Source organism: Thunnus maccoyii, chromosome 20, assembly GCF_910596095.1.
Source record: "Thunnus maccoyii chromosome 20, fThuMac1.1, whole genome shotgun sequence".
Classification (NCBI taxonomy): Eukaryota; Metazoa; Chordata; class Actinopteri; order Scombriformes; family Scombridae; genus Thunnus; species Thunnus maccoyii.
The window spans coordinates 3,815,892-3,839,554 of NC_056552.1; the positions used below are offsets into that span (position 1 = coordinate 3,815,892).

Sequence of the window (23,663 nt, forward strand, 5' to 3'; positions counted from 1 at the left end):
CGACTATTATTATCATCACATAATAGACACCTGTATGATCAAACAATCTGAGGGTCTTGACTTCTTTTGCTGTAATTCTTGTTTTCCAGCTCTGATGCACTGTGACATTTTCTAGTGACTTGATTTTTAGTTTGGCATATAAAAGGACAATTCGTCTGCTTTTTTTTGTATATGTTATGATTGTGATGCCTGATTTTAGTTTTAATTGTGCACAATTCATAAAAAAAATCCATCAAAATGTCAGCAATTATGCTGTTAAATGTCATTCAGATTCAAATGTTGAATTAGATTTGTTTGTGATGCTCACAGATCTCTAGATTATCCAGAGAAATCAGTATTTTCTTTCTGCTGTTGAATTTTTTGAAATGTCTTTTTTTTTTAATGCTTTAATCCTTCAAATCAGATCGCTTTGACATCATTTTGCCTCATTAGTTGCTTCTAAACTCCAGGTTGTGGCATCCGACTCTTGACACCTTTTAACTTTAACAATGAGGAGTTTTTTCACCCGCTTCCTTCCTTCCTTCCTTCCTTCCTGTCCCCAGTATGTGGAGGCCATCAGCAACAAGCAGAGCGAGCTGGACAACTACATCGCCGAGGGCTACAAGAACGCTCTGTCCGAGGAGAGGAGGAGGTACTGCTTCCTGGTGGACCGTCAGTGTGCCGTGGCCAAGAACGGCGGCGCCTACCACACCAAGGTGAGAAGGAACGGCCTCAGTCGCCGACATTTCTCCCTACCTGCACGTCTGTCGTCATGCTGAAATGACATCTAAACTATCTGCACACGTGAAGCACTGATTAAGTGATTTGCAGGTGCAAAGAAGTGATGTCCTTTGTAGTTTTGCCGTAATCAGGAAGACCTGGTGGTTTATAACAATAATGAGTCTCCAAATGTCCTTTTTTTGGAAATCCACCTGAACCTTTTCATGACAAAAACAGGATAGAAGTGTCAGACTGTGCGCAGGTATTCACTGGTATTTCATTTACAGCTCTGTTCTGTCCTCGACCTTTACAGACAAAGCAACAGACAGATATGTAGACCGGGGAAAAAAAAAAATCAGGATTTCAAGCGGACAACTTTTTTTTTTTTCCCTCCATTCAAAGACCTTCTGCTCTGTTTCTGTATCACCCAGAATGTTTCTGACATTTTCACAAGGAACTCTGGGAGGTTTCCTCTCCGGCAAGACCTTATTTATGCATATAGTCAGTGTGGTTCGGGAGCTACAGCTGTTTTAATTTTGGGTTTGTCATGTTAGTTTTTGCTCCAAAGTAGAGGTGGAGTGAGGGGGTTAATGACTATATTTCACTGTGTGTGTGTGTAGCTGAACATTACAGTCATAAACTTGAACTTTTACACCATATTTAACCCAGTTTGAGCTGCAAATTGCTTATTGGGTGAAATTCTTGGATATCAATTCTTGTTTTATTTAAGCTATAAAGATAGAGGCTTGTACAGGTTTTAAAAAACAGTATCTTTTTGTTAAAGGTGATTAAATTAGTTAAAACTTCTAATATGTTATAAATAAAATAAGTTATTGCAATAGCAGAGAATCAGATATACATGTATGTAACATGTACGTGTTAGTCATGTGACATTAAGTTATGTAATATATTTTTTTTATTATTATGTTAACAGTAGATGCCACAAACAATGCAGTCCATATATTCCATTATCCCTCCCACGCCAGGCCATAAAAAACAGCATTTCATTAGTATACAAGTCAAAATGATGTCTTTACAAAAAGTCCATTAAACAATATTCTCTTTATTCTCTTTTTTGCATTTTTCATTTTCCAAATAAAAGATAAACAATGACCAAAAATCATAGAAAGTACGTCCACAGTTCTTTTTTTTGCAATGACGGCTTATCTAGAGGAAGAGAATAAGATATCTGATCAATAAATGGAGCAGTCTTGTCTTTCCCAACATGAAGTTATCTAACAGAGCTTGTTTTTTATAATCTTATATAAACAAGACATGCAAAAAAAAACAAACTCTGTTGTACATCAAACACATTTCAAAGTACTACATGAACTACTTGTGCAGATATTGATCCATTTTATTCAGAAAATCACCTCTTGTGCTGTGCGATCACGTCTTTCATGTCATGTCAAGTCTTCACCGATTGGAGTTTTATCCAAGAAACTGATAAGAAAAAAGCATTTCTCTCCCACTTGGGAGATGTGAAGTGGTGAAGAGATGATGAAAAGGTGGAGGGTGAGTGGGTGAGGAGGAGAGTGAAGCGGGGGGAGGGGAGGAGACGAGGCAGCAGGGGAGAGAATTACCTACTTCTGCAAGAACACTTTGTTCAGACTGTGTGAGTGTAGGAGTGAAAGTGTCTGAGCGAGTGATTGATGGACAGAGGCAGGAAGCACAGGACACAAACTGCTGATGTGATGAACAGAAGAAAAAGATTGAATTAGTCTTTAACTCGGTTATGAAGCACAGTTGAGTCATGAAAAGAGCTGCAACCATTTTTTTTTCAAGCAAAAAGCTTTCTGGCTCCAGCTTCTGCTCTTGTTTGTTATATATGACGGTAAACTGGTCGTCTTTGGGGTTTGAAATGTTGGTCAAATAAAACTGGAATACATCACCATACATTTTTACTGATAATGTAAATAATCATTATTTGCAGCTCTAATCTTGAATAAAAAGTGTTGGATACAAAAGCCTAAACAATAAAATAAGTGTTCTTGCAACGGCTGTAACTAACACTCGTATTCATCATTGATTAATCCGCAGACTGTTTTCTTTATTAATTGTTTTGTTTATAAAATGTCAGACTTTGTCAAACTAACAGTCCAAAACCCAAAGATATTAAGTTTACTATCATGTATGACAGAGAAAAGCTTCAAATTCTGACATTTGAGAAACTGCAACCAGAAAATATTTGGCATTTTTACTTAATAGTTGCTGATTAATTATCTGTGGATCAATTCATCGTTGCAGCTCTAGTTGTTGGTGCCTGAGCAACATGTGTGTGGACACACTGACAGGATGTTGCTAAATATTTTCTCCATATTCGTGGAGGTTGCTAGGGTGTCACTAGGTTGTTGTTAGGTGGTTACCGGGGTGTTGCTAGTTTGGAGGTACATGGCTGTTATGGTCCTGCTAAATATTTTCTCCATATTCGTCAAGGTTGCTAGGGTGTCACTAGGTTGTTGTTAGATGGTTACCAGGGTGTCACTAGGTTGTTCTTAGATGGTGATCAGGGTGTCACTGGGTTGTTGTTAGATGGTGACCAGGGTGTCACTAGGTTGTTGATAGATGGTTACCAGGGTGTTGCTAGGTTGTTGTTATGTGGTTACCTGGGTGTTGCTAGGTTGTTGTTATGTGGTTACCAGGGTGTTGCTAGGTTGTTGTTAGGTGGTTTCCAAGGTGTTGCTAGGTTGTTGTTAGATGGTTACCAGGGTGTCACTAGGTTGTTGTTAGATGGTTACCAGGATGTCATTAGGTTGTTGTTAGATGGTTACCAGGGTGTCACTAGGTTGTTGTTAGATAGTTACCAGGGTGTTGCTAGGTTGGAGGTACATGGCTGTTATGGTCCTGCTATTATTTTCACCATATTTGGGGAGGTTGTTGGGGTGTTACTAGGTTACTGTTATGTATATTTTGGGTATTTGCAGTGTTAAACAGCTACAAGCGTATTCAGCATAATTTTTTATAAACTTCTAATAGCAGATTAGGAAGTAAGAACCTTCTGTAACACTTTACTAACTACTGCAAAGTCAGTAATAAGCACAGTGAACTTTAGACTGTGCTGGTCATCTCCTCACTCTCAACATAATCTATGATAAACCGTTGCTGATTTTGGTCTCCAAGCTCTCTTCACTTACTTTTCACAAACCCCCAAAAGCTGTGTAAGAGAGCGGCTCTTCTGTGCTGTGGTTGACGAGCAGGAAGAACAAATGTCTGCTTGTTGATTTTAACATCACACCTATAAAGGCGCCGACCACCGATGCTCTACCTGAGCCACCTGACAGAGCTAAATTAGATGGTTGTGACTCATCACTTCCACCGGCAGAAAGACAATCTGAGGACGACACTGCTGCACAAACACAGAAGTACATGGGTGATATTGGATATATTAACCCAGTTATCCACAGGAAGGAAGTACTAGTGGTGTTTAAATGGTTTATAACACGCGATAATGTAGTTATAAGCACATTTATAACGGTTTATTCATGCACAGCATTTGTCAGCAATTTCAATTTCTCACATGAAGACAGATTTTATATTATTAGAACTGTGTTTTACTATACTGTCATTCATTATCTGTTTATACAGCAGCCTCCACTTATGGATTTCCACAGGAGGAAGTGTAGTTGGTGACAAAAACATAAATAAACATTTGTATCTGCCTACAACTACATTATAAAGCATTTATTAAATGTTTGTATGCTGCTCATAAATGCTTAATATGGGGATTACTGAAACAAAGGAAGGTTTATTGGGAGAAACTGGAATTATCTCACCCTATTTATAGAGGTTTTTACCTGTCACATGTTCACTTTATACGTGATTAAATGACTTTTCTAGGATTTTATGTTTTAAACGCAACAGCCTGTTGTGAAAATTCATGACCACGAGAAACAAAAAACGTGGCAGAGAAATTATCTTTTTAAACATGATCCCCAGTAACACGATGCTCACTCTGTTAGCATGACTTTGTTTTCACTGTACTTTCATATACAGATATGTGCTAATTTATTTGGTCATCCCACCCACAACCTGACACTCTGACACTCCGACGGGCCCACATAACACTCAGCGGGGCCAGACAACCTTTTGGAACCACACTGTGTTGATCCTCTATGCCAGCTAAGTTAAAACTGTTTGAGCAGCAGAGTCTCCTCACTGTGTATCTGATGATATTCATGGATTCAGGACGCCCCTCACTTTATTCTCTGGCGATGAATGCAAACGAGAACGTCTCTTTATGTAATTGCTGCACTGTATAATGTATGGAGGAAATGTAAGTCGGCTTCTCTGAGTGCATTCATAAAGAGGATTCATATATCTCTATCTAGACCGCCTCTCATCCCTCTTGTGGCCAACATCTACTGTATGATTCTCCCCTCCCCCCCTTTCAGCTGTACTGTCAGTCATCTATACTTAACATCTTCTATACATGCAAACGAAGCATTACCTCAGGAAGATTTGTATACTGAAATCCTTTTTTTTGTTTTTCTTGTTCGCAGGATGTCTCAGAAACTAGTTAACAGATGTCTGTGTAATTTAGTGCCAAGAACATGTGATTCATTTGGTGCAGATCTAAAGGATTTGTAAATTAGAACAATTTGCATTTCTGAACATTTCACATTTGAATGTAAAATGAACTAGGACACTTTCTTTAAATGAAAAAAATACACAAAATGTATCCATATATTGATGCAGATTCACATGATTAGAATAAATCTATACATGTTCTGTAAAAACACATTTAGAGGATTCTGCTGACAGATTTCTTTGGAACAGATAAATGTGAATAAGAAATAAAGAATCCCGGTGCAGGTTTTCTGTAGCTTTGATCAGGATGAAACTACATATCTTAAATTTACAAAAAAGAGTCTAAATGTGCCCAACATATCAGCAAATCAGCCAAACCTAACAGTACTGCAACCTCAACCCGCCTCGTATCTCTATTTCTTCCAGGGGAAGGAGCTTTTATCCCAGAAGATCCCGGTGTGGCAGCAGGCGTGTGCTGAGCCCAACAAACTACCGGATCGTGCCATGTTCCTGGCCCAGCAGATGAGCGGTGCAGCAGGCGCCATGGTTCCCGGTGCTCATCACCCCGGCATGCCCATTTCTGAGCCCATCCCTGGTGCTAAACCCCTGCCGGTGCCTCCAGAGCTGGCAGTCCTCAGAGCCAGCGGGGGCATGGGACAGCAGGTCGGTTCCTCTACTGCTCTGAAATCATTATTCATCATCTCCGGGTTTGTGTTGTGTTTGTGGGTCTTTTATTATGCTCTTTGTGATTTTTATACCGTTATAATGTCAGATATAAAATGAAAACTAAGTCAAGAGCAAGGGCTTTAGCATGATCTGATCTCTTCATTTGCAAAGTTATCTCTACTTCCTCATCAAAGTGAGGTCAGATGGTTTGCACATGCCCACGGATGGCCTTCTGTCTTCTTTAGCTTTGTTGCTAAAGTTCTTCCACGGAGTTGTTTGCGTCGTCCACTCGCACATTTCTGTTCATTTTTCAGCTCAAACATGTACGAATGGATTTGAAAAGTTGACTTTTTAAAGAATGAGGAAAAAAAAGCAAAATCCGACTACCGCTGTTTGTTTACGTAGCCTCCGGAGCTGGGGGAAGCTTCCTGAAGCTGGCCAATCAGAACAGAGGGCTCATCAGAAGGCGGGCCTTAAAGAGACAGGAACTAAAACGGCTTGTTTCAGACAGAGGCTGAACTGAGGGGCTGCTTAAAGAGCCAGTATAAGAAAAATAAGCAGTTTTTTTAACAGTAAATCATGCAAAGGTATTCCAGTAGAGCCCCAGAATATAAATATAGAGCTGGAAATGTGCAGAATATGTCCTCTTTAAACCCTAAAACTGTCTTAATCCCTCAAAATATTGTCACAATCAAGCTCTAAAACTCAAAAAAGGGCCCTCTCAAACATAGACACCCACAGATAAGATGTTGTAAGCAGCTATCGAGACCTTTAATAAGACCCTGGAGTGTGTCAGGGGGCTGTTGCCTCTGGATATATAGCAGGTGCGTCATATGAGCCCTCAACGCATCCTCAGAAAACTCTCATGAATGCAAATGAAATCGTTAGCGATCCATGCTAATTAGCTTGTTGCACCGAGGACACTTACTGTAAATTCCTCAGGCTCTTTTAACACCCTGCCTCATCCTCCTGCCGACCGACTTACTAAGGAAAAACATCCAAGATTTACATGAAACGCTGCCTCATTCTGGCCCGAGCTGCTAATTAAAAGTCATGCTGCAGCCTCAGTGGCGTTTTTATGTTCCCGGATTAAAAAACACACTTTGAAAGTCTTCTCGTTCTCCCAGCAGTCATTCCATATGTTTATCTTTAAACAAACGTGCACTCAAATGTAGTCTTTTCATTAATCAGCATTTCATGACCCAGATCCACTTTTCCACCTCATTATTATTATTGATGAGCTGCAGGATGTTATGTAACGTGAAAGAGACTCTGTGTTTTTAATTGCCTTTATGCAAATGTGGTCGCCGCCTCTCTGCAGAGGCTGATGGGAGGCGTGGAAGGAGGGATGTCGGTGATGAACGGCACGGCCGGCGCCCACGGAGGAGAAGACTACCAGCAGTGGATGGAGGGCAAGGTGGCGCAGGGCAAAGTCTCTCCGCAGACCCAGCGGCATGAAGTCTACTCCAACACCCTGCCTGTTCGCAAGGTCGCCCCTGCCAAGAGCAAGACCACACTGAGTAAGATCACAAGCTGCGCACTAATGTTCAACTACGCTCTAAATTTATTCTCTTTCAAGGGAATTGGTAGGATGAAGGCTGCAAACTGTAAGAAACATTTAATAGGGGCAGTTATGAAAGTGTTTTTTTTTAAGTGGTATTGTATCAACTTTATAGTCTTCATTTTGATATTTAATATTAACAATTAATGGCTATGTGTTATGAAAGTGGTAGAAACATGATGTAGGACAGGAGGAAGTTTCATAAAATAGTGAATCATTCAAAATTACAAAAGAGAAAGCAGCTCTGTAATGGAACCAGTAAATGCCTAAAGAGAAAAGGCACGGGGGATGGCGTATTCCTGCAGTCAGCAATTTATATTTGCATTCAATTTTTTGTTTGCTTGGTATATTCAAGACATAAAACAAAGTGGTCACAAGGAGAGGATGACTTAATAAGCTGCCCCTCTCACTTCTTCCCCATCTGTATTTTTACTTGACTCTAGAGTTTTGGTAGAAAAACATTGATATATTTGTTTGTCTGTCAACCACGTTAGAGCTTTTTCTCTTTTTAGGTGGTGCCATGCTCACTGTTGTGTAGTGCAAGCCAAAACGAGCATATTTATGCTCCTCCAACATGCTGCAGTTTACAAAACGGTGAAACGACGAAGCTCGTGCCCAACATCTTGAGCGTTTTTTCACTCTAAACTAGCGACAACAACAGGCCAGATAATTTCCTGGAAACCTTCAAAATAAAAGCATTTCCGTTTAACCGGAAACCAAGCGTTTATAGTGTATTCTCCACATAAACACTGAATAAGTACCATTTCCAGGTTTATCCTGACGTGTACATTTTACTGTAAATGCTATAACTGTAAATACTGCATTCTGTATTTTACATACAACTCAAACTAAACATGAATTGCCTATTTTCCTCAATCAAATGAAAACAATGCACAACACTCATGTTAGCTAACCTTGATCTTATACACGCTCGCTCTCGCTCTGCAGTAATATAAAGGGACTCTGATGGCAGTGGCACTTGCATCACATCAAGAGTTTCCCGGGCAACAACACCAGAGGTTGACTCACGTTTCGGATTGATTGATTTCCGAATGGATGGATATTTGACTGGTGGGGGATCTCATTGGCCCAGTGGCCCACCAGGCCTGCATAATTATAGGGAAAACACTGTATAGCCAGACATGTTTTTACACCAGTCAATAGTGTTTATTATTGGCGAGATGGAGACTGAAAGCCGTCTGTGTTCTCATGTTATCTCTACCAGTGGAGACCCGTACGCTGCCTCGGTCCAGCTCCATGGCAGCAGGGCTGGAGAGGAACGGGAGAACCCGTGTCCAGGCCATCTTCTCCCACGCAGCTGGCGACAACAGCACTCTGCTCAGCTTCACCGAGGGCGACGTGATAACCCTGCTGGTCCCCGAAGCCCGCGACGGGTGGCACTACGGAGAGAATGAGAAGACAAGGATGTAAGTGTAACTTCTATATTCAAAGAAATGTTTTATTCGCCTTCTTTGAAGATGTTTTCAGTCTGACTGTATGATACTTAGCTTTGCTTAAACATTGTTTAACAGATTTTAGTTGCATTCAGTGGAATGTAAGGCCATTAGCAAAGGAAGCAGTGAGTAGTTTATGGTGCAGATGCCACCACTTTGTTTGTATAAAGCACATTTTTTCACCATTCCTGCCTAAACGGATTGTCTACGATTACAACACCCCTACAGAATTCATCAAATCTTCATTTTTTTGGTACATAAAAGTTTTCAATAAGCCCAAAAAGTGATATTAATTAGTTTTTAATATCTGGTTTCCCACTCCCTCACCTTTTTCCAGGCGTGGCTGGTTTCCTTTCTCCTACACCAGGGTGATCGCCGACGGTGAAGGCGACTCCATGAGGCAACTTCGAGTACACAAGTAGGTGTTTGTTTTTTTACTTTTGTCCTAAAAAATAAGTCATTACATTACAACACATTAGCCTCTTGATTATTGGTTTGTGTAATCAAACATATATACAGTATCTTTTTGTCATTGTTGATTCTGTTTTGGGGGAATATTGACCTCTGATTGGATTTTGATGAAACTTGAATACATGAAAACAATGAAAACAGTGAATTTAAGAAACCAATCATGAGCAACAACCCACTGATTGCTCCCCTGCAGATCTTCCCCATAAACACCCACAAACTAACATATTTGTTCCTGATTGGCTCAGGAGGAATTGCCTCGGTGGTGGGAAAACATGTTTACAGTTTCCTCATTTTCCGTGTGTTTCCAGCCTCCATCACGGGAAAAGCAGCAGCACGGGAAACCTTCTAGAGAGAGAAGACATGGCTCTCCCCATGCCTGATTACGGCATCCACCAACGTATGGCGGCACAGAGCGCTGCTGCGCTGCATGGCAGACAACAACGCCCCTACAGCGTAGCGGTTCCAGGCTTCTCACAGGTGGGGGGGGGCTGCAAAACAAGCACACAAAAACACACACACTGGCATCTACCCACGCACGGGTATACACGTGAAACAGTAGCTGAGCTGTCACGCAAAACCTGGCAAATATCTGCGTTTGTCTGTGTCAGAAAGTTTAGAGAAAGCTTTTCACTACATGCGAGGGAGATGTAGGTCCAGAACAGGAATAGCTTCTCTTTGACTGGCTGTCTGTTCCGATATCGGCACTGGGAGTTCTCCTGTGCCACAGCGCGCGGGGAGAACGCTCTGCTACATTAGCTTATATAAACGCAGAGATCAGTTCTCCCTCACTTCACATGTTCCTGCTCACAGAGGGTCGAGTGTAAAACGTGGCAGATTGGAGGAGTCTACCTCTGCGCTTGGCTGCCTCTGTCTCTGAGGGAAGCACTTGTGACAGGCATCAGTCGGTAACAGAGTGAGGTTTCGCCCAGCCGACTGAAAGAAATAGAGAGGGAGGGAGAGAGAGAAGGCAGCTGTGGTGGTGGTTGATGGAGGAGGGGGGGGTTAATTTTTCAAAAGGCAAAATCAAGAGTAGACTTCCACAACGCTGAACCCTTTCTCCATCAGCCACGGCCTTCCTCCTACGCCTCACCTGGAATGATACATGTGGGCGACGCTTAATCGCTCAGCAGTCATGTAACAACTTAAACTGTTCTTTCTGCTTCACAGCATTTAGGGACGGAAACATCTTTTACAGTATGTGCACATGAAAGTGTCCGAAATGCTTCAGTCACATAGTAAACACTGATTTTATGATCTGCAGGTCAAAAGACATCTATTTTAACATATTTTAACATTATTTAACATAACATTTAAATGTCTTTTGACCCACAAATTACCAAATTAATGCTTATTAACAGGCAGACCAGACAATAAAAACCAAAGGGCTATAAGGTATTAAACTAGAGATTTTACAGTATAGATTTCTGTCATATGGACATTTTAATCTTTTTATACTTTTGGGGGGGGGTTTGGTACAATATGTTGTACAAAAAGCATTAATACAATTATATATAAAGAAGTACTTGAACATACTTTTTTCAGAGAGAGAGGTTCAACAACAGATCATGAGCTTAACTTGTTGAAATAGTCAATAAAAGGTTGCCAGAACAAATTAATTGTTTCATTTAACAGGGCTAAATGGGTCGGTGGGTTCCTCTGCTTCCAGTTTAATAGAATTGTGTCAATAATGTTAGAAAACACATCAGATCATATTGGTTATCTGACAATTTCATGTCAAGTTTATAGTCATACAATTAAAGAGATCCTGCAGTATCTCATCTACTGCGTCTCTCTGCTGCCATCTGCTGACTCCTGTTGGTTATTGCAACTTTCTACCAACAGTTTCAACAATTAATTATATGTTAATTCAAAATAAATTACAAAGACTAAATCTCTCCTGTCTCATTTATTTTGTCTTTACAGCAGGGAGTTGAAGAGTATGAGCCTCGCTTCCCCACAAGGTAAGAACTACTTTACCTGTTTAACCCTTTTTTTAATGTTGATTATTTTATATTGTTGCCAAAATCAACTCAGTTCCAGTTCAGTCAGTTCAAGCAGTAATATCATAAAAATTAAATATGTGTTTCCGCAGCGTTTGTGGGCGGGAAGGCAGTGAGGAATTGTGACCTTGTTTCTAGTGAATCTCTTTGCTGCAGATTAAAAGAAGCAGCAGCTGTCAGAGCCGAACGGAGAGTCGGCAGCGCTGACAAAGACTAGAGTGCGCTGATAATTGGCCTTTCCACGTTAGGAGAAAAAAAAAAAACCCATAATAAATGAATTGACTGAACTTAATGAGAACTGACTTGAAACCATGTTGAAGACGGAGAGTTGAGGGATTGGGACGTTTTCATGGCGCCTAAACACCTAAAATTTCAGACCCGCAAACACACAACCCAACAGTACACACACACAGCACATTTTTGTTTTGTGTTGTTTTCTTTGTGCTCTTTTATGTTTCCATTCTGTTCTGTTTGCATTTGTTTGATAAGATACTATGATCATACAGCGTGTACTGCATAATGATTTACTGAAGAAGGCTGCTTTAACCCAAACAGGACCTTTTAGAAATAAGTGTTTCTAGTTTTTTTTTAAAAACAAGTGAAAGTAGATGACATTTTAAGGCATGCTATTGGTTCATTTGGTTTCTGAAGTTTTAAATTGATTTTAAGTTTTCTTTTGTTCCTTAATTTATGAAAACACTCATGCTTTGACCTCCCAGCTAACTGCCCCCCATGCACCATGCATCTCCCAGTAGCGCTTCCACCTGCTAACTGCACCCACCCACCCAATCCCTGCTTCAAACCCTTCTCATGTAGAGTTAAACGATCAGGCTGCTGATTTTCTATATTTGTCTTATTGTCAACAAATGTCATGTGTGGAGCCAAACCAACAATGAATTGATCTACTTACATGTATTGTGTGTGTATCCAAAGCCTGATAGACCTCCGTTTTTGTCCAAAAACTATTAAAAACACATCAGTGAGTCACAGCGCTGCACTCGGTGACATGTTCCTTCATCATGAAGAGTTTGGTCGCGTTAGTTTGTTTAGAAATGGCTCCAAAGACTAATAACAGCGATCACGTTTTGAGTCTCCAGAGAGTAGTTCTGTGTAATACAGACGCCTACTGAGCATGTGCAAAAACATGGTTTTTATTTTATTTTATTTATTGGTTAATTTAACAGCGACAGTGCACATTAATACACATTGCTGTGAATGCAACAGAGGCTATTTATGATGGATGGATGTTACAAAGTCACACTAAAAAAACAATACAAAGTTATTTAGAACATTTATAAGCATGTAAAACAATAATAAAAAGTTTTAGAGTATTAATGTTGGTAACAAAATTATACAAGGCATTGTACTACATTGTCAGGTACTAATTAAAACATGGGACACAGAAACACATAATACAAGACATGAAAGCAAAAGGAAATCTTAATGTTAATAGAAATATTGACTGGATAAAACAACATAGTGCTGCATTATTAGACATCAGATACTAACTGAAATATACAAAGGCAGAAGCACAGACATACAGAACATAAATCAACACACATTAAAGACATGCGTGCAGGTACATCAGGACAGACTAGTGAGCACAAGAAAGCACAACAAGCTGGAAAACGTGATGGCTGTTATTAGTCTTTGGTCACGTTTGTTTGTTTAGAAACGGCTCCAAACTCTTCATGATGAAGAGAAATGTCAGCCAGTGCAGCGGTGTGACTCATTCATGTATTTTTAATAGTTTTTGGACAACAACGGCACAGAAGGAATAAGATATATCAGCCTAACAATACTAGATCAGTTCATCGTTGGTTTGGCTCTACGTGTGAGATTTGTTGACAATAAGAAAAATATACCAGCCGTCATATTACAGGAAGTGAAGGGTCAGATCAAATGGAGCTCTCAGCCTTGTGGGGTTTATTTCTTGTGTGTTGGACGGGTAGACGTGGTTTCTACTTCCACATGTGTCCTGGTTGTGTTTGCTGCTGTTTGTTCCTGAGCCAGCCCACCTGGAAGCCTCTCCCTCTCTTTGTCCACAGTTCCACAGAGGGCAAACTGATATCGACAGTGTGAGGACAGACAGACAAACAGGCACAGACTCAGCCAGATGATGCGATAGGACAGGCACCTCGCTGACCCTCAACCAACCCAACCCCCCTCTCCCCCCCTACGAAAACCCCTACCTCCACCTCCCACCTATCCCCATGCTGCCCTACCTCCTGCTAACGGCAATAAACTCCCCCCCGAGCCAATCAATCAATGCGAGGAAGAGGCTTTGGTCTGTATCTTTTCCCCTCTCCTTCTCACCTCCTCCTCCCCCTCCTCCTCCTCCCCACTGCTCCCTGTGCTGTCTAACTGGTCGGTAACCACACCGGGCCACTGGTGAAGCCTCGGTGCGAAGCCAAACCCGAACAAAACGGACTCCGTGCCATCCAAACGCTCAAAATCAATGTGATGGACATTTTCTTTGAGGAAAATGTATCTTTTGCTTGTCTTTCATGCATGTACATTTCTTTTTTATATATATATATATACATATATATCGCTGGGGGTTATATCCCCCCCCCCACCCAAAGGAACCTGATTTCCACAAATGTCAGCGCTCTCCATCGGAATGACGATGTAAAAGGAATTGTAAGTCAGGGTGTAAATATTTAATGATGTTGATCCCAAAGAGGATTTTCATATTGTAAAAAAAAAAGAAATAACATTACAATCAATACTTTTACTGGGTCTTTCAGTATCTAACAGTAACTTTACCTTTTCATGCTGTGAGGTTTTGTATCCCTCTGAGAGAAGAGGCTATGTATCACGAGTAGTGAATAATGTAAATGTTTTAACTTATAGAGCAGAGAGAACATATTACGGGAATGTTTACTGTACATATATGTGCCATACAGAAGTGCTTGTCATACAGTATATCTATAATCAGTTCATAAACAAAACAAAAAACAATAACGCACCTTATGAAAGTAATAGTCTATATTTCTGACTTTCTGTAAACAAACGTAATGTAACATTTTTTTGGTATCAGCCTTTGAAATTTCTTCAACTTCTTTATGGAGGGAAACTGTGCTCAGACACACAAACCCAGGTGCTCATCGGGGAGGGGGGGGGGGGGGGGGGTCCTTTGGCTATCTGTTGTGGTGTGTGTGTGAATATCATGTCAAGGCTGAATGGGGTCAACTAAACCCTCGTCCCCGAGAGACACGCAAGGCTACGAGTCGCGTCTATTAACAGACGATTTACACCAAAATAAAAGCCAAACATTTGCTGACTCCAGCTTCTCAAATTCAAAAGAAAATTCTCTGTTTTATATAGTTGAAAATTGAACATCTTTAGACAAAACAAGACAACATTTTACAGACTAAATGATTTCTAATTCGCTAAATTTAATATGCTAATGAAAATGATCAATAGTTGCAGCCCTAGTTCGATTAACTAGTGTTCATGCATGAAAGAAAAGACAACTGGTACTGCTGTTTGGCTCGGTGCACATGATATCGAAACTTCGCTTTACATTTTCAATCCTTTTAACTCTTGTTTTTTTAAACATTCGGACACATTGTAGTGCCTCTTACTAAATAGATTAAATGTTAACGTGAATTACATATTTTTATGGCAACTTAAGACTTGTAAATGATTGTTAATAACACATATGCTGACGAACTTACGGATCCAAAGGATCAAATGAAGCATCGGCAGCGTCGTGATAATGAAACATTGGCGTCACTGTGCCACATTTATCCAACGTTGACATTTCTAGCACAGCCTCTCCGCAGCCTTGAAGAGAGGGGGGAGAGAGAGGAACCTCATTCAGCCTTCTTGTACTGTTGTCTCTGCAATTAAAGGCTATGATTTAAAAAAAAAAAACAACCTCAGTGAGTAAAAGGCATCATGTTTCTTTGGAGGTAAAAAAGAACTGTTTGTCTGATTCTCTCTCTGTGCTGAATAAAGACGCTGATGTGTCTGTATGTCTGTATGTCGGTCCAGTTAGTGCCTGTCTTTACTAATAACCACTGTCCTGCTGTCGACATCTGATGTCCGCTAACAATAGCCCACTATCAATTGGTCTTTCTCATATTGTCGGCTTCTAAATCTCATACAAATGCTGACCAAAGAGAGGAGGTGAAAAGCTAAAACCTCTCCCACGCCTCCTACTCTGCAAAAAAATGTCTGTCTTTACAAATTATTTAAGGTGATTTATTGATTTGTTTTTCTTCAAATGAGCTTAAAAAGCAGATATTTTCACTGGTTTTCTAGCAGTGTCACTTATCTGATCTGTTTCAGAAACAGATTTAATTGAAGATGGACTTTTTTTGCACTGTAGTAATGTTGTCCTTGCTGCGTATGTCTGCTGTCTCTCTTCGCTCTCTTCTTCCTCTCCTCTCTGTTCGTTTGTGTGTGTCGGTGACCTGAACGCTCATCTTTTTACCCCCGCAGCTTTGCCAACCCCCCCCTTTTTTTTCCATCTCTGTTTTTGATGAATTTAGAGACAAAAGTCGAGTGCAAACGACTGGAAGCTGCCAGTGTTTCTTCTTTCTTCACTAGAATAAGTCCAAGGTATGACTGCCATCGCTGCAGAGATAGCACACCACCCACCTGTGGCCAAATAACTCCTTACATCGATTGATGTGATTTTATTTTGAAGGGTTTCGTTGTAAAAGAATCTTTAAAAAATATTGTACAGAGAGTTTATGGATATGCATGCTTTGGGGGCGCCAAAGAAGTGTAACATTTGATGATCTCAAATGGTGAATTTCTACTTTAAAAAAGTATAAAATAAATTTATTCAGCTGGACATGTTTGGTTGTTTCTGTTTGTTTATCTTTTATCCAGAAGAAAGTTTATATCCTGTGAGACAGTCAGGCTTTGAGTTTTTATTTCTTTTTTTGTGTGTTAGATATGTTTTTTTTATTTGTCTCCAAATTAGTCTTCAAAAGCCAAATGTGTTTGCTTTTATGATCTGTAAACCCAAATATCTTTATTTTAGAATAATCTAGGTAACGCTTTACTTTGCAGATCCCTTAATTTTATACTGATTTCCTGGAAAGGTGATTAAAGGTGCAGTTTGTAGAATTTAGTGGCATCTAGCAGAACCGACTCAGCAGAAATGGAATATAATATTCATAAGTATGTTTTTATTAGTGTATAATTACCTGAAAATAAGAATAGTTGTGTTTTCGTTACCTTAGAATGAGCCCTTTATATCTACAGCGGGAGCAGGTCCTCTTCCATAGAGCCTGCCATGTTGCACCACCATGTTTCTACAGTAGCCCAGAACGGACAAACCAAGTAGGGAGGAGTATTCAGTTAGTTGCAATCTGCAACCTCACCACTAGATGCCACTAAATCTTAACACACTGGTCCTTTAATGGTTGAAGAGTAGATCTAGAGAGTATTTAACTTCCGTATCGTGACATATTTCCGAGTGGAACAGGACAGACAGGCAGGAAATAACGCCGAGAGGAATTTGATTTGAACGTTGAAGTCGGCGTGTCATAATGAATCTCAGCTCTGTGACTCTAAAAGTTGAAGACTGGTTGATGTCATGATATTATCGGTTGAAATCAGTTGGTTCAAGCCTACGTAAGCACATGTCATATTTTGTTTTTTCCAGAAAGAAACATGATTGGATTTTGATATAAGAATAAAAAGAAATAGATTTTTTTGGGGGGGGTATATTGTTAAATAGGTACAGCATATATACCAGGGACATGATCTAAAAGAGTTAAAAAGGAAATTTTCATTTCATCTCAACTTCAATTTTTAGGATTTTTACAGAAAGAGTGGAGCAATTTGGTACAAATTATAAGAAAAAACTGAAAAAAGTATCAATTTAGTTATGTTCATAAGTGCCCACTCAATATATTTGGGTTCATATGTTGTTGGTAATTTGCAAAAATTCGTAATAAACTAGACACCTAACAATTCTTTAACTGAAAGAAAATACTTTAAGTGTGTAGTTAGTGTGTAATTTATTAAGAATTTTTGCAAATGAACAACTACATATTAACCACTGAAACATTTTTTTCTGTTTTTTCTTGTAAATTGTACCAAATTGCACCTCCAGTGCTTTAAAATGTTCTAAAAATGAACTGTTAATTACCTGTAAATGACCCGAAAATTTCCAGGAAATTAGTATAAAAATGAAAGGACCCATAAACTAAAGCGTCCCCATAATCTTCAGCAGGTTTGTAAAAATCCTGAAATAGCAGCAGTAAATTGAGCTCTTTATGTCTGAGCTCTGATTTCTCCAGAAAGGTTGTGTTTTGCTTGTTGAACATATCCTAAAAGAAAAAAGTTCTTTCCTTTCTCAAAACTAACCTACTGGTGATCATCCTCTTGCTTTAACACATCAGCCAGCGGCTCCTCTTGTACATTTGATGTCACCTCTCATGTCGACATTTCCCGGGAAACCGAGGCGGTTCCCGTCATAACCTCCCACCGGCCTTGTTGCATGTACCGTGTGTGTATGTGTGTGTATTCAGTGCACAGTAGTAGTTACACTGCATCCTACCCGCCCTGACCTGCCATACACCCACTGGCCTGCTCCTCCTGCTGCTAGCAAAGGTACCTTTTTCAACTCAACTGTGTGTGTGTTGGTGTATGTGCGTCCTAATCACGGCATATTCATTTTATAGTAACACTGGTTTCTTTAGTTGACTGTGTTGTGGTTTATATGCCTGTCTGTGTGTCTGTGCCTGTTTTATTTTTTATCACCTGTGTTTTTTTGAGGTAAATATTGTGTATTTGGGTCATAATTAAGATTGTAGAGCAGTAATCTGTTTGTGTTTATGAATGTATTCATGTTGCATTTTGATATCAGAAAATTATCCCAATAATTTTAGATACATCATGAAACTACATAAACAAACAAGACCATCGTTAAGTTGACTGAGAGCCTCTTCAGAGTTTTATTTTTTATTTTTTGTATGTCATTAAAAGAAAGATGCACTTAAAAAGAACCACAATGGAAAAGCACTCATTACATGTAAAAGTCCTGCATTTAAAATATAACTTAAACCTGCAGTAACCTACTTTTTGGCCACAAGGTGGCAGCAGAAACAAGCTGTAAACTAAACACTGACATTTTATCACCTTGTGAGTTGATAAGGTGATTGTGTTAACAAACAGTTGCCTATTTATCATTCATCTGGTGTAGTGTTTGTGTCCACGTAGTGAATGTATTCACTCTCTTTTAGCTCTGTTTTTACTCTCTATTGACTCCTGAAGGAAATATCTGGCTCTTTATCTGCTAAATACTCCACTATGTTCAACAGTTAGTTGCTAACTTTGTCAGTCTTCCATCTGATGCTAAGAAGGTAGTGTACAGTAGATCTTTGAGGTTTTCCACCTCCTTTGGCTAAAAAAAGACGCTGATGAGAGCAGTGAACCAAAACATTAAAGTTTCTAATTGTAAAACCAAAACAATCAGCTGAAAGATGCTAAAATGCTAAAAAAAAAAAACTGCAGTGGATTTGTTATTGTGAGCAGCAACTCTCACCTTGTAAGTTAGAGTGTTTTATTGATATCTTGACCGGTATACCATATACCACCATAAACTATTGGCTCAGATGAATGATTACATGCTCCACTGTCTTCCTCTTTATAAATTCTTTGGATAATGTCTGAAATACACTGCGCAACAAAACGGTTAATGTTGAAGCCCACGGTCCATCCACACGGGTGTTTTCACTTAGTTTGGCAGATTAGACCTCTTACGCAGGCGTGGTTATGCTTGATTGATTTACCCGTCACTTTCTTGTCAGTACATGTAGTTTAGTGACATCCCAGCACAGCTCCACTCAATCTAAGAAGACGTCTATTCAACCAGGATAACTGAAAACACCTGTGATACCTCAGAAGTTGACATTTTGAAGATACCATATTGCTATGAGACAGACAACTTTTATACATGTACTTTATCTTTAGTTTCTTTTTGAGCTCCAAGTAAAATTTGAGTCTTTTTAGTAACTTTAAACTCCGACCGTCACATAAATGTAGTGGATTAAAAAGTTAGATATTTCCCTTGTGGAAAAAATGTGTGCAATTAACTTCAGAATTTAAGTAAATGTGCATACTTGCCTCCTAAATCGGAAGGTGGAGGTTTGATATCCTGCTTTTGACAGGAAACTATGATGTTTTTAACAGAGGCTCCCAGTCATCTAAGTCATGGTCTCATTAGTTTACAGTACTTAACAAATTATTACAGCCTGTTTTAAGAAAATGCTGCACAACATCAACAACTTTGGGTTAATACTAATTAATTATATCATAGATAAGCCTTATAAGAACATTGCTGTATATATGACTTGTTACACTGAGCTCTGCTGCATATTACAATATATTGTAATATATGATGTTGACAGATGGGGACTGTCTCTGCCTTTCAGTACAGGGCCTGATTACGCCCGCTTCTGAGTGACCAAAAAACCATCGTAAGTGACTGAACTTTCAGTCCGGGTCTTCATGCGACCTCTCTCTCTCTCTCCCTTTATTTTTTTTCCATCATCACTACAAATGACTTCATGTTCACTTCGTCTGTGGGTGTTGTGGACCGGTTCTTGTCTTATTTCCATCACTGTTTTGTTTTTATGTGTCATTTTGGTGTCTTCAGCTGACTGTTGGGTGTAATAATCAGACATTTCAGGAAACATGTTGCATGTTTCTGCATCATTTGCACCTCTCCTTCCTCGTTTTTTTGCATGACTCATCAGACTTTTATTCACTTGTGCTCTTTGACCTTTTAATTTCTGACATTTTTGGCACTAAATGTGTTTTTGTTTTCCTTCTTCTTCCCAGCTGTGATCCACCCATTGAGCCTGCCGTGGAGGCTCCAGCCAAACCGCCCATTTCTGATGATGAAGATGAGATCGAGGACAAGCACTTTGATGAAGTTCACTATGACTTCGTGGAGAAGGCTATAACTCCCCCGGGGGACTACTGATCTTTCCCCTCCCATTTTAAACCAGCTGCGGGGTGGACGACTTCTTCCCCCTCAGCTGCACAGCTCTGATTCAACTGCAGTATTATTACCGTAGTGCTACGATACGATAAGAATTCAATACGACCAGCAAATGAACCGCACCACAACGATTCACATTTACAATAATAGTTGAGAGATAATGTCAATAAATGCTTGAATTGATTTTTATATTTGATCTTTTAGGATGGGAAAGCACATTGAAAGCAAAGAAGAATATTAAAAAAAAATCACTTAATTGTATTTCTGTAAAGGCATGTGCTCACATTGTTGGATAATGGTGATGCATGTGGCGGTAAATAAGAAGAATAGATGTTCACTTTGGTGGCTCACATGGGTTCATTTTCAAAACCTGAATTATTGCCTCTTAGATTGTATCACCACCCAAAGACTGACGACTGACTCCTCATGTGAATCTGTAGGCAGTCTGAGATGTCGCCTGAAGACGTCTCTGTGCTTTTAAATGCTTCCTCCCTCCCTGCCTTGTCAACAAAAGGGCTTCAACGTTGGTAAGCTATACATCTCGTCAGGTGTTTCACCTTGTAGCCTCACCTGTTAGTACAGTACTGCCTTCTCACGAGTTAAAAAAACAAAAAACAAAAAACAAAAAAAAACGAGTGCTGGTGCGGCGTCGAACACTGTTACACACACCGAGAAAGCAGAAAAGTCTGTCTGAATCAAGGTGGATAATCTAAACCACGACAAGTCAGATGTGTTTCAGCAGATGACAGAGATTAAAAAAAAAAAAAAAAGTGCTGAAATGCACCAGAGAAAATAGACTAGCCAGAAAAATCAGCAGTATCCGTGGAATAAAATTTGTGCTGAGTGATCGCATCAAAACTGTTAAGCACACTACTCATAGTACTGTATCTTCAACTAATTGTATACTCAAAAGAAATCTTATATTCTGTAATATTAGTTATACTCTAAGCAGCGCTGCAGGTGTTTGTACCTACAGTGATAATGCACTGTACCGGTTCTCAGATTTCACTTGATTCATGTTTGATTAATATTGTTCTTAGTGAACAACGAGCAGTTTGTAAGATCTTCTTAAAGCAACGTTTTCAACACAGAAATATTCAATGATACAATCAACAGGAGGAAATAAACTTTATGTGATTGCAAATAGTCTTCTATCATGTTTAATATAACCATGGACTGTGATGCAGAATGACATAGAAGCAGAGTTACACCAATATAGGTTATTAGGTCTACTGAGCTGATAAAATCAAATAGTTAAAGGTTTAATTGGGCCGAAGCTGCTATTGGTGAGATTTCTGCCTCAAGCCCAACACTCTCCAGAAATAATCACTGAAACACCTGTTGACAGTGAGTCTGTGGTTTATCCAGAGTAACCTGGACATTGTCTCTTGAAAGACACACTGATATTGAACCACAAATTTAATTATATTCACCTCCATTTGTAGAGCCAGAGTAGAGCCAAAAATATCAGCGTCTGATTTACCTCTTGTTGTTATCTCCACATCCAGATTTTAAGATTCACAGTTTGGGTGGACGGACTCTTAAATGTTGCCTCCTGTCAGTGTGATGGAGGTGAGGATATGTATTATTATCTTACTGATGAGTTTCATCAGTGTAACTTTTAGCGGAGAATTTAAAATACAAGGTGAATTCATAAACCTAAAACAAAGATTTGAAGGTTGAAAGTAACTTTTAAAATAGTAAACTATGGTTTTGAAACTGATTTGGAAATTTAAAAAAGAAGATGTGCCTACGATGTTAGCAGAGTCATGTTTTAAGTTACAAAACTTATACAAAAAATAGATTCATACGTTCAGTGATCGGCTATGTGCCTTAGTTAATTTAATGAATTGTGAAAGAGAATTCATAATTATCAGTTTGTCCACATATGCAATAAGTATTCACCTTAGGTAGAAGATAATTTAAAGAGTAACTGCACTTTAAATCTTGTAATTGATCATTATTTATTGATTGTTGTACTGACCTCCACACTCATTAGCCACAGATGGGTGTAGCCAGGTGACAATATTTTTTTTTCCCTAGGATGGCAAAGTCATAACCCACCCTACTCTGTCTCTGACTGGCTTACCCTGATATTCTTACCCTAACCTTAACCAACCCAACCAATAAAACAACGAGTACTAGCCAATCAGAGGCAGAGTAGGGCATGTCATGACTTCGCCATCCTAGGAAAATAAATTTGGCAGTTGTGTGGTCTTCTGGACTTGTGGACACGTCCAACTGTGACGTACAGTTGCAGACTGTTCACTCAGCCTCACCCTGCTTGGTTACTGTTGCTAAGCCTGTCAAGCTTTCCTTTCTTGCATGATACATACAGTTTACAATGATAACTGGCAGATTTACCACTCGAAAATGGTGAGTAGAAACAAGTAGTCTGTGAGTTCAGGCAGAGGTAGACAAAAGTAACAGTGGCGTCATGTGTTTATTGAAAAAACACTGTATCTGGTTGACGTTGTAAAATGTGAATCTTGTAAAAGAGTTCTCAATTATGGATGTGATGGCAAAATATATGACATCACGCTAAAAGACTGAGGCTAAAGCTGTGTGTCGCTGGCACCAGTTGATTAGAAGATACTGAATGTAAATAATCAGCACTCTTCTTGTATTGCAGTGTAGAACTACTTAACTCCTGTAATATGTAAGAAGTTGCTTATTTGTGCTCAGCTTACTTGTTCATATGTTTCACTATCAATGTTAAACGAGAAAAGTTTTTGGAAAATGCAACACGATCTCGCTAAAGGCTGGTTTATGGTAGGTTGCTCGACACTTTTGAGAAGTGTCACTTAACAGAAATTTAAGAGTCACACAATGTTTATAATTTATGCTTCGGTGAAAGGTTTCAGTCGTCTCCATGGTAACTATCCTACAGCCGGCTTGTTTAGTTACATTATATCATCCTGACCGTGACTAAGTAAACAAGGATGTTACAAATTATCTAAAGTTACAGACCAAAATATCAATAAGGAAGTTAAGTGAAAACTACAATCTCCATGACAACGTTAGTAACACTACCCAAAATATGACGGTGTCCGCAACGTAACAAAATTCTCCAGGTGCATGAAAGGAAAGTATTGAGCGACACTTTTTTCTGTTGTAAATGCATCGTTTCTGTCGAGCGACATACCGTAAATCAGCCTTAACTCTGATCATCCATGACCACCTTCTACAGTGTCGATATTATTACACGGATATGCTAGCCGTGTATGGGGCATTTTGCTTCCTGCAACCTGACTTCACAAACTGATGTGATGTAATGATTCGCTCTTTGGTGTTGGAAGCAGCACCAG

The 23,663-nt window shown here is 39.4% G+C and overlaps 1 protein-coding gene across 8 annotated transcripts in view; it reads left to right on the forward strand.

Moving 5' to 3' along the window:
* The window catches only part of baiap2b (BAR/IMD domain containing adaptor protein 2b), a 93,505-nt gene extending 71,121 nt beyond the window's left edge, over nt 1-22,384 (forward strand). For 3 of the 8 annotated variants that reach the window (XM_042397876.1, XM_042397880.1, XM_042397878.1), the window contains 8 exons: nt 543-695; nt 5,653-5,889; nt 7,214-7,412; nt 8,679-8,880; nt 9,245-9,325; nt 9,687-9,855; nt 11,302-11,339; nt 20,193-22,384. In XM_042397876.1, the coding sequence (XP_042253810.1) occupies nt 543-695; nt 5,653-5,889; nt 7,214-7,412; nt 8,679-8,880; nt 9,245-9,325; nt 9,687-9,855; nt 11,302-11,339; nt 20,193-20,337 (1,224 nt within the window). In that variant the 3' untranslated portion in view covers nt 20,338-22,384. The other 5 variants (XM_042397877.1, XM_042397882.1, XM_042397884.1 and 2 more) reach the window with 5 other exon arrangements.
* Nucleotides 22,385-23,663: the final 1,279 nt, after the last annotated feature.